Source organism: Daldinia caldariorum (assembly GCF_022478825.1).
Source record: "Daldinia caldariorum strain CBS 122874 unplaced genomic scaffold F4812scaffold_3, whole genome shotgun sequence".
NCBI classification, from domain to species: Eukaryota; Fungi; Ascomycota; class Sordariomycetes; order Xylariales; family Hypoxylaceae; genus Daldinia; species Daldinia caldariorum.
In genome coordinates this window covers 524,375-535,645 of record NW_025953039.1, presented here as the reverse complement: position 1 = coordinate 535,645, position 11,271 = coordinate 524,375, and the positions used below count along the sequence as shown (strand labels likewise).

The 11,271-nt window shown below is 47.5% G+C and overlaps 2 protein-coding genes across 2 annotated transcripts; one reads left to right on the top strand and one right to left on the bottom strand.

The window, feature by feature from the left end:
* Positions 1-38: 38 nt before the first annotated feature.
* F4812DRAFT_417315 (P-loop containing nucleoside triphosphate hydrolase protein) lies at positions 39-6,130 on the top strand (the record flags this gene model as incomplete). The annotated part of the gene is made up of 6 exons (XM_047933159.1): positions 39-200; positions 640-1,087; positions 1,149-1,175; positions 1,242-1,335; positions 1,395-5,358; positions 5,420-6,130. Coding segments are annotated over exons 2-6 (4,733 nt in total), but the record flags the coding sequence as incomplete, so codon positions are not given.
* Positions 6,131-7,433: 1,303 nt separating this feature from the next.
* Positions 7,434-9,246, bottom strand: F4812DRAFT_449919 (DHS-like NAD/FAD-binding domain-containing protein; the record flags this gene model as incomplete). Its single annotated transcript, XM_047936031.1, has 2 exons — positions 7,434-8,908; positions 9,006-9,246. 2 exons carry the CDS (start codon positions 9,244-9,246, stop codon positions 7,434-7,436), a joined length of 1,716 nt encoding a protein of 571 aa, XP_047792693.1.
* Positions 9,247-11,271: the final 2,025 nt, after the last annotated feature.

Genomic DNA, 11,271 nt, shown 5'->3' with positions numbered 1-11,271 from the left:
TAGGTACCTCCCACCGTCCGTCCCCGTCCACTTTCAATGTTCCCCGACCACCAATTCTTCCAGGTCGATTTTCCGCCAGTTTCTCACCACTATTGCCCACAACACGCACCATACGGGGCCGCGCCCGTACATCATCAACCTTCATAGACCCCATATCCTATAACTTCTTTTCCTGTCTGGGATACTCAAGTTGATGATTCGTAAGTATTTTAATTATACCCCCTTACTTGTACTGTTGCTTGGGACAAGGCTGGAGCTTGTTGCTCTACCGCGTTACTTGACATCGAATCCATCTCGAAGACATGTCCACGCGACCTCACTATCCCTTTCTTCACTTGTATCCGAGCTTGTTGCACGCTAATATCGGGATGGAATCCGTCGTTCTCGGCTTGTCCGACGCGTTGAGCCTTCCTCACACGTTGTGTCAACACCGGTAGACCGCAATTCCTTTTCCATCACCCATCAGCCTTGTCTTCATCCGGGCATCGCTTGATATGCGCCAGATCCATTGTCAGGCTCATTTCTCATGTCTAGTTGCTATTTGTTTCATTATAATGATCGCTGATCTCAGCGCTATCCGCCAACCCTGTATGCGTAGCATTTCCTCTGTAGATACTTGCTAACCTTGCTGTCATGTAGCAGACAGGCGTTCCTCAATCCCAATATGTCGAGCTCACCAGAGCCCAGTCCCGTCAACGGCTATACGTCGCCACAGACGGGAGGGAATGAAAGAATCGCCCTAGATGACCGTGCTAGCGAGAGCGACCTGTCGGAAGTAAACGATAATACCGCCCTGCGAGAATCCTCTTCCTCTTCATCCCCCACCAATCATCAATCACCTCAAAATGTCGAACAAGATCTAGACTCCCAAGGTGGTGCCGAGTCGAGCGATAATAATGAAGACAATAATGCCTCAGATGATGCAGACTTTGACATGGAGGATAGCCCCGCTCCTTCCCAAAGTGACGCTCCCCAAGATGAAACATCGACTTCGAATAGCTCTCGCCGTGCTCCTAAGAGAAAAGCCGGAGGCGACGAAGATGAGTATATACGGGAGAATCCTGAATTGTATGGCTTAAGGCGAAGTGTATGCAAATCTGGCTAATATCATTCATTATTCTTGACACCTGCTAATCCATCTCTATTAGTCCCGCCCTACGAAGCAACCTAAGATTGTAAGTTACACGCTTGCTGCTAACGCCTATTTAAACTAAATTTGATACTAATATATTTCTCTGTAGATTGAATCCGATGAAGAGGATGACTCTGAATCTGATGTTGTTCCTACGAACCGTCGAACGAAGAAGCTCCGTGTAGAGCAGGTCTCGCGACAATGTGAGTTCCTTGTTCAGCGTATATGGCTCTCTTCATAAGCTGACCAACAGTTGCTTCAGCCTCGAAACGTGGCACACCTGCCAGACAAACACCTGCCGATGATTCGGATTCCGATACTTACGGTGGAGCTCGTGCTCGCACATTCATCAAGAAAGCTCGCCGTCAACAAGCCCAACCGCAGTCCTTATTGTATGCTGAGAAGCGATGGTCTAACAGACGAGCTGTGCAACAAGTCCAGACATACCATGAAAGTGATATTGACGATGAGGATGAGTCCGAGCTGACTCCCAATTACTGGGCTGGCGAGGAGCTTGCTGAAGATACCATGTATATTGAGAAAGTCGTAGGCCATCGCATGATCGATGGTGGTGAATTGACCCCAGACGCGACTAGAGACGATTTCGAGTACAACATCAAATGGCAAGGTAAATCTTACCTCCATAATACTTGGGACACTCTAGAGACTCTTCGTGGGTACCGCGGCTTCCGCAAACTTGAAAACTATTACAAGAGGACTATCGAATACGAGATAGAGCTCAAGTTTGCCGGCGAAGATCTTCCACCTGAAACCCGAGAGCAATACATGCTCGACAAAGAACGCGAACAAGACGCCTTGGAAGACTATACAAAAGTAGAACGCGTTGTTACCCAGCGAAGTGGCGACGAAGGACGAGAATATTTCGTCAAGTGGAAGGGTCTTACGTATGAGCATTGCACATGGGAGCAAGCATCAACAATTGCTGAAATGGCTCAAGACAAAATTGATCAATTCCTCGACCGACAGTCACGGTCGTGGACATCTGATCGATACGAGTCGAATCCGGCCACGAGAAGCAAGTTTCAAAAACTTGAGAAACAACCCAGCTACATACAAGGTGGCGAATTACGAGGATTTCAGCTTACTGGACTGAACTTCTTGTGTCTCAATTGGTGTCGAGCGAATAATGTCATTCTTGCTGATGAGATGGGCCTCGGCAAGACTGTCCAAACCGTGTCATTTCTAAGCTGGCTCCGAAACGAACGCAAACAAGAAGGCCCCTTTCTAGTTGTCGCGCCTCTGAGTGTTATACCCGCTTGGTGTGATACCTTCAACCTGTGGTCCCCTGACCTCAACTATGTTGTTTACCTGGGTAATGCAGAGGCGCGAAATACGATACGAGAGCATGAACTCATGTTCAACGGCAACCCGAAGAAGCACAAGTTCAATGTTCTTGTGACCTCGTACGAATATATCCTGATGGATGCCGACTTCCTGAGAAGTATAAAATGGCAAGCTCTGGCTGTTGACGAGGCTCATCGTCTGAAGAACAAGGAATCCAAGCTATATTCAGAACTGATGAGTTTCGGTGCCCCTGCTAAGGTCCTGATTACCGGTACTCCTATCCAGAATAACTTAGCCGAGTTGTCATCGCTTCTTGACTTCTTAAACCCTGGAAAAGTTCACATAGACGAGGACCTGGATACTCTTGCTGCAGCGGATGCCCAAACGAAACTTCGGGACCTACACGCCGCCATTGCACCCTTCATCTTACGAAGAACCAAAGAGACGGTTGAGTCAGACCTTCCGCCCAAGACTGAGAAGATCATCCGTGTAGAACTTTCAGACGTTCAACTCGAGTACTATAAGAACATCCTTACCAGGAATTACGCTGCTCTTAACGAGGGCAATAATGGTCAGAAGTCATCTTTGTTGAACATAGTCATGGAGTTGAAGAAAGTCAGCAACCATCCATACATGTTTCCCGGTGCCGAAGAAAAAGTTCTCAATGGTAGTGAACGTCGCGAAGACCAAATCAAGGGTCTGATTGCCAGCAGCGGGAAGATGATGTTACTGGATCAGCTTCTCAATAAACTGAAAAAAGATAATCACCGTGTCCTAATTTTTAGTCAGATGGTCAAAGTCCTCGATATCCTCGGAGACTACCTTCGATTACGTGGATACCAGTTCCAGCGATTAGATGGCACTATCGGCGCTGGTCCAAGACGTTTGGCAATTAACCATTTTAATGCCGAAGATAGTTCAGACTTTTGCTTCCTGCTCTCAACGCGAGCAGGTGGTCTGGGTATTAACCTCATGACTGCTGATACCGTTATTATCTTCGATTCAGACTGGAATCCCCAGGCCGACCTTCAAGCGATGGCAAGAGCTCATCGTATCGGGCAGAAGAAACCTGTAACTGTTTACCGTCTTGTCTCCAAGGAAACCATCGAGGAGGAGGTCCTTGAGCGTGCTCGGAACAAGCTTTTGCTTGAATATCTTGCAATCCAAGCTGGCGTTACTGACGACGGCAAAGCGTTCAGAGAAGAGTTCAAGCAAAAGGGTCTCAAGATCGACGAAGCGAAGTCAGCAGATGATATTCAATGGGTATTAAAGATGCGGTCCCAGAAGATGTTCGAGCAATCTGGCAACCAACAGAGACTGGAACAGCTTGATATTGATTCCATTCTGGAGAATGCTGAAGTTACTAAGACTAAGGTGGATGACAAGATGAATCTCAGCACTGGTGGAATCGATTGGGACAATTTCATGCAATACACAGATGTCAAAGTCGATGACCTCACTCTCGACTGGGATCAAATCATCCCAGCAGATCAGCTTGCAGCAATTAAAGCTGAAGAGGAAAAGAAGAAGGAAGAGGAGTATCTCGCAAAGGAATTGGAAGCCAGTGCTCCTCGACGTGCTGCACTCAAAAGTTCGCGGCCCAATGGTGACTCCGAACGAGCCGAACGGATCGCGAAAAAGCGAGAAAGGGAGCAACTGAAGCAGGAACGTTTGGAGGAACAACGTGCCATGCTCTCTGATCCCCGACGTCCTCTTAACGAGAAAGAGACGCGTAATTTGATCCGCGCGTTTATGCGGTATGGTTTCATCGAAGACCGTCCCGACGAGTTATTGCGTGACGCTCGCTTAAGCGACCGAGACCGTGACTTCATAGGAGGGTTGCTTCAAGACCTCGTCGACATGTCTCGCAATGCCGTGGAGAAAAATAACGAGGAAATTCGTGCTCAAGAGCAGCAGACGAAGAAGAAGTTGACTAAGAAGGATATAAAAGCTGTCATGTTTGATTTTGGTGAGGTCAAGAAAATCAACGCCGAAACCATACTAGACCGCCCTCCACAGCTACGACTTTTACGACGTGTTCTCAATGATCTTCCCGACTTCCGACAGTTCCGCCTCCCAGATGCCACAAAGGCAGCACACTATAGCTGCGAATGGGGTCCTAGGGAGGATGGTATGCTCCTTGTTGGTATTGACCGGTACGGCTTCGGCGCCTGGACTCAGATTCGCGACGACAAAGAACTGGGGATGCAAGACAAATTTTTCCTAGAAGAACATCGCATTGAGAAGAAACAGGAGCGGGAAAATGCTGACAGTAAGGGTGCTAAGGCGCCTGGAGCCGTCCATCTAGTTCGCCGTGCAGAATACCTACTATCGGTCCTCACTTCGATTCATTCAGACGACGTTAATGCTCAGAAGATCGTTGAGAATCACCATCGTAATAACAAGAAATCTGGGCACTCTATATCCAATGGGCATCGTCGTCCGGAGAAGGGTGGCTCTGTATCGGCGTCTCCTGCTCCTCAGAGTTCAAAGAAGTCTTCGCATCGGGATAGAGACCATGACCGTTCTCATTCCCGGGGAGATCATCATCGTTCCCGTAGCAGTATTGGAGAAGGTGGTACGCCAAGACCAGAGTCAAAGCGCAAGCATAGCGGTGAAGCAGATGATCGCCGGCATAAACACCGACGATTGGAAGAGCTGCGGCGATCTGATATTAATCAGCAGCACGTCGAGGATGAAGACGACGAGAGAAACGCTCCCGTAATTGAAGCTCTCATGCAGCCCATTTGGACGCACGTCGAGAAAGTCGAGTCATGCACCAAAGCGAATATTCCTGTGGCCAAGGCTAGAGCCAAGGTTTTGAAATCTGAGATCACTGCTATTGGCAATTTCATCGAGGGCCTTCATAAGACCTCAGGATTATCTTTAGACCAGCTAGAGGAACTGAAACCAAAGCTATGGTATGTAATCACAGACACTTGAATTATTGACGGACGCTAATTTGACTGACTACTTATATAGGCGGTTTATTTCTAAGAGAATTCCGGCTTCCGAGAAACAGTCGTCTGGGAAGCCAGATAAAGAGAAGGACAAATCTGGGTCCAGCGGAATGACCGGACCGCGACTAGCAGCGTTATACCAGCAGCTTAAAGAGGCGGAGAAGAACGGCGATGCTCAGAAGCCAAAGACTTCTGGTACAGCCATCGCTAACGGGAGTTCTCGTGGCGAACCGTCCAAGGTAGCTAGCTAGAGAGACAATTCTGGAGCATGGCCCCTTAACCCGGTTGATCAGGCATGGTAATAGCATACACAAAAGCCGGTTGGCCACTCGTATTCTTTTCTATTTTTTTCTGCATTGTATGGCGTTTCGGTTCGACATATTAGATAGGCGAGGCTGGAGTTAAATGAATCATACCCACGAGAAAACTATCGACGTTACAGGAGACCAGATATTTTATGGTCGATACGGTTAATCATACTCCATCTTGTCTATATTTATAGACCTCCGATTTTGGCCGTGGTCGGAGTGTTCTAGAGAAGACCTGAGAGGCGAGAAAGGTCATTATAAAATTTGCTTTCCAAGCATGATTTTCGCATTGCATTTACTCTTTTTACTCTACGAGGCTGCTACGATATTAGGTGGCCAATCCGCATGACAAACAACGAGCTATCTCGGCAAGAACGGGTATGGGAAAGACGGAGCAAACGAGAGGAGGAGTGGGGGGAGAGCAGGGGGGGCAGGGGGCCTATAAATGAGAAGCCTTGTAGCATATTAGCATTAAAACATCGCCGGGCGTTGCGGGTGGATTTGCTTGCCTTTTCGGAGATGGTTCTGTGCGAGTAAGGCTTGTTATTGTGGGAAGGGGGAGAGGAGAGAAGAGAGAGGGGGGTTTATCCCAGCCAACTACTACGACTTCTATTAGTTAGCTTTGATGCCTAAGATATTCGCGTCTTGATGCTTTGTCAATGGAAAATTTTGATCCAATACCTGCTACCTATGCGCTGTCTTAGCATAACGTGAACTGTTTTTTTTTTTTCTCTATATCACTGTTGTTTTTGTTGTACACGTGACTCGCATAGAATTCTTACCGCATCTCGTCCCTTCTCATGAAATTATTCTTTTCCCGTGACATCCATTCCCCTTACCTTAGGTACAAGGCGGTCTGTTGGAGGGGGGTTTACCTAAGCCTAAATAAACTCCGGGTATGCCCCTTTACAGAAAAGGGAAACTCGACGTGGCATGTAGCCTAGCCACGTGGCATGCAAACGCCGTTGAAACTCCCCTAGTTACGTAGGTAGGGACCTAAAGTAGGTAGGTAAATCAACTATGTACCTCATTTTGCACACATTTCATAAGTACCTAAGGCAACGCAAGGCAACGCAGGTATATATCACATCACAAGTACCTACTTAAGGTAAGCACTAGGAATACATAGGCAGCAAAAGACTGCAACGGCAACGATATTTTTGACCTTCGTAGTCATTAATAAACTGCGCGACTCTTCCCTCTGTAAAAAAAAAAAGGCCCGTAAAAGGCAACAGAGAGGACGAAACTACCTAACCTAAGGTGCGCCGTCTGCGCGCGTCATTATACAAGTACCCAACAATAGGCAAGGTACGTTTTTTTGGTAAAAAAAAAAATCTGCCCCCTAAACCTCATTTAACGCCTGTCTATGCCCTTGTTTTTGTCCGGGTGTATAGAACCAGGTCGGCTGCAACTAGCCGTTTCCAAAGCACACGTTGCCATATGGACTGTACATGCCCGCGTAGAAGTCCCATAGGCGCACCGCGTGAAAAAGAAAAATGCAAATAAAACGCGCTTGTGCTCCAGTACGGCCGTCATGCTGAGTATACCCTTCCCGCTTGGCAATTCTTCGTATGTAAGTAACCCTGTAAAACATCCAGTATGGCTCGTTTCGAAGAACGGCGTCCCAAAAACCCGCGATTGTTGGCGGGCGATGGCGAGAGTTAATATGTACACACAGTTATTAGAAGGCCGTTTATAAGTATTAAAAAAAACACTCCTGGGGAGTGATTAATCGATGAGTAACGCGAAACCCCGAGGTTTAGATGTAGGGGAGATTGTGCCGGGGGGCAGTTTGCGTGCAGGCTGTTGCGGGGGAGTGCTGGGAACTCTTTCAATGGGCTGAAGTGGCTCGGTCGGCTGTTCAATAGGCTTATTACGAGGTCGTAGAGAGAATTCGTCACGCATAGCAGATCGGGGAGAGGGGACAGTCGGTTCTGGTTCTGGTCCTGATTCTAAGTCTCGCTTCGCAGGAATTTTGGAAGAAACCGCCCTTGAGGCCTTAGTAGCCTTGAAAGTAGTACTGATAGTAGCCTTGGGAGGCTTTGGTTCTGTTTTCTTGGTCTGTCTGGGCTTTCGCTTGGTTGTCTTCTTGGTATCCTTGGGCGGCGGGCAAGTAGTTGTGGATGAGACCGTGCCGGGGAATGAGAGCTTGCTCTGCTTGGGTGCGGATTTTGCCACAGGCAAAGCCGCTCGCACTTTGGGGCTGGCGGAAGGTGTTGGCATACCCTGGATATTCTCGATAGACTGCGATTTCGCTTCGATAGGCGATATGTCACGTGATTCTCCTTTAACTGACGTGCCGGCTGTGGGCGCATTTTTCCTAATCTCTACTTCAAGCTTAACGCCGCGGACGTCTTCTTTGAATTTCTTCTCATCGATTACCACGGCCTCGTCAATGGTCTCATCGTAGCGGGGTAGGTGAACCAACGAGGCAACATCGTCGCATTTGCCTTGCACAACGAGGTCCCAGCAATTCTTTAGGTCGGCACCAGTAGGTTCCGGATCCAAGTTGATCCAGGCGGTCATCCCACCCTTTCGTTCTCGCGCCACCCGGCACATATCTTTGACCATGTTCCGCACACCAGGGATTTTCATGCTAGTGCCGACGACAATGACAGCGTCAGGTCGAGAGCGAATGTCGGCTCGGACGACATTGGCAATCGATTCCTCGTCCGGATTGTATTCGTTATAGAGCACCATTCGCGGCCGTAACCTTCCAATCCCATGACTGCGCTTTCCGGCATGAGAGGTGCGTACATTGTCTGTCTCTTCGCATCCCTTGCAGAGCGGCGCTTCTGGACCTTCAAACAGCGAGCCGTCGAAGTCGCTTATCTCGCAGCATTTAGAGCATACCATCTTAGCCAGTCCACCATGAAGCTGAATCGTCTTCGGCCACGGACCCTTGGTATTCAATGGCACAGTGGTGGCGAGCGGCGGCATGGACGTATCGAGACCGTCGACATTTTGTGTGTAGAGACGTAACAGACGACCTTCTTTAGCAAGCGACGCAATTAAATGGTGAAACGGGGTGGGCTCCGCGTTCTTCGTAAGATGCGATAGATCCCGAACCATTGTGTGAAATGACGATGTTGTAGAGTCGTGCTTGTAGACAGACGCGTCGAAAAGGTGCTTTCCAGACCCCCTGAGGCCATGTTCTTTAGGTAGCGTAGCGAATAGACCCGTTGACGATCGAAAGTCGGGAACTACAGAGTTCGACATGTTAGCAAGGAAATTCAAGCTCAAGTTTAAGCAGAGTGGATACTAGACACCCAAGAAGGAAATAAAAAACAAAATACGCACTTCCTGCTGATACAGAGATTCCAGCACCGGCAATTACCACGATCTTTTTCTTCTTGCGCAATGCGCTAGTTAACTGCTCTAGCAGTTTCTCGTCTTTCTCATTCTGTTCAGAGGCGGCTCTAAGGTCGAGATATTCGGTAGTACGAGGTTTTCGCTCGACGCGCCGTCGCTTTGCGGGCGGGGGACCATCGGGGTTCACGTGGATCTGGTTCTCAACGGAGATCCGGTCGGAGGGCTTCATTGGCGATGCGCTCCCCGAATTGATTGTTGAAGGCGGGGAGGGTAGGCGACTGGGATCGTACAAGAGAGAAGTTCGTGGTGATATAGTTGGTGATCTGGAAAGAACGGATAGAGGAGAAGACGGTGGATTAGAAGAAGGAGGATCGGAGAGATCTGATATAGTCGATATTGAAGAAGTGTCCATGTCTATAATTTTATAGTTTGTGGGGTTCATTCATTCAATGATTCAATGAGATTGTTTGAAGAAGGAGGTAGGACAGAAAAGCGGAAGAGTAAAGAAGGAAGGCGGCTTGTCTAAATCGTGTTTCGCCTGGCAGGTACACGCAGTTCGGCTGTTCAAATGTAAGGAAAGAACGATTTTGTCGCGCGACGTTGTTAGTACCTACCTACCTACCTAGCATATAGCATAAGGTAGGTATAGAAAGGCGAAAGGTGGAAGGCGTAAGGACCGGAGACCAAAGGCGGTATGTTATAGCGCTATACCAAATCCAATAAACAACGTGATACAACCCTATATTCCTAGCTCCGACTCGAGGAAAACCTTACGCCGCGATGCCGGCGAAAGTAAGTCTATGACGGTCATGCACGTATTTTTTGTTGCGGCTGCGGGCAATTCGCATGGGCAATTCGTATACGCAGTTCCTTTCGTTCCGTTCTTCTTTTTGAGAGGGGGTTGAAGGTGAGGTAAGATTAAAGATGAGGTAAAGGTGGAAAAGAAAAAAAAAATCTGGAAGTCGGAGGAAGGGGGTCACACGAGAGGAGCCAGGACAAGAAGAACAGGGTCACAAACTAACAAGCCAGGCGCGGTTTTTCCTTCCTCCCCTTTCGCTTAAAATTGACCAAGTTGTTCAAGCTGTACCTACTCATTTACGAATATGACATTTTAAGGTTTAACCTGCATAGCACTAACTTAAGAGTTTTACAATCTCCGCATATACTATGTATATTTTCGATTTCTGCATGCATATCCCATTGTTTATGTGTGCTAGGTTAGGTACCTCATAACCAATTAATCCTACCTACATTAGGTATGGAAAGGACCTCAATCAACTCTTTTATTCAAGGGCGGAATTAATCAATCTTCCTTGATATGCAACGTTTTACTGGGCACTCTTCAAGCCCGCTCTTCTTTTCCTGACCCCTCTTCACTTTTCTGGAGGCGCACTCTTAACTTGGGCCGTAGAACCTTAGGTAAGGTAGATAGATTACTTACCAATGTTCATCGTGTCGCAACCGCTCAACTCGTCCATGTATTTTTAATATATTACTCTCAAAATCTACGGCAATGCCATTGAAATTTCCAATGCCTTGCTACACCAGGTTGACTAATAATATGATCGAAGGTGCACAATACTATGTACAGCCTTGGAAGAATAGTGACGTGACGCTAAAAGCCGACTAGTTGGGATCCTCGTTGCTCCGCGGTTGCCAGGGATAAAATTGGCTCCAGATCTGAGGCTGACAAGCCACATAGTCAGGGTTCAACTCGGGACACCACCTGGACCATTAACACCAAGGCTACATGTAGTACATAAATACCTTTCAAGCCTCATCTGAACGGGCTGAACAAGGGAGGATGGAACGTTAAGATTCGGTAGAAACGCAATGCCTGCATGAAACCATACATCTTCTAGTCCATCTAATCCATCTTTGGTTAGTGGCCTACTATTAGCGCGGAATACATCATTGTACGTGTATCTAGGTACCGTACCTGCAGAGGTTACATTGGAACTTACAGGTACCTAACCGTAGGTACTACAATCACTGAGCAGTGAGCACAGACATATGTACACAAACTCACTTATCATAATCAGACTTTCAAAGCCTTGTGTCAGGGCATGTACTTCAAAGGTTCAATTCAACATTACTTACCTACGCATAACAACTTTTACAATTCAACATGCTGCAACTTGTAAATTTATAAATAGACTGCAACTTTCTCACCACATATCTTCTTTTTCTTTCACATTATTCATACCCGAAGGACAAACTGTTAATTATTGAGCTTAAGAAGAAGCTTCATTCT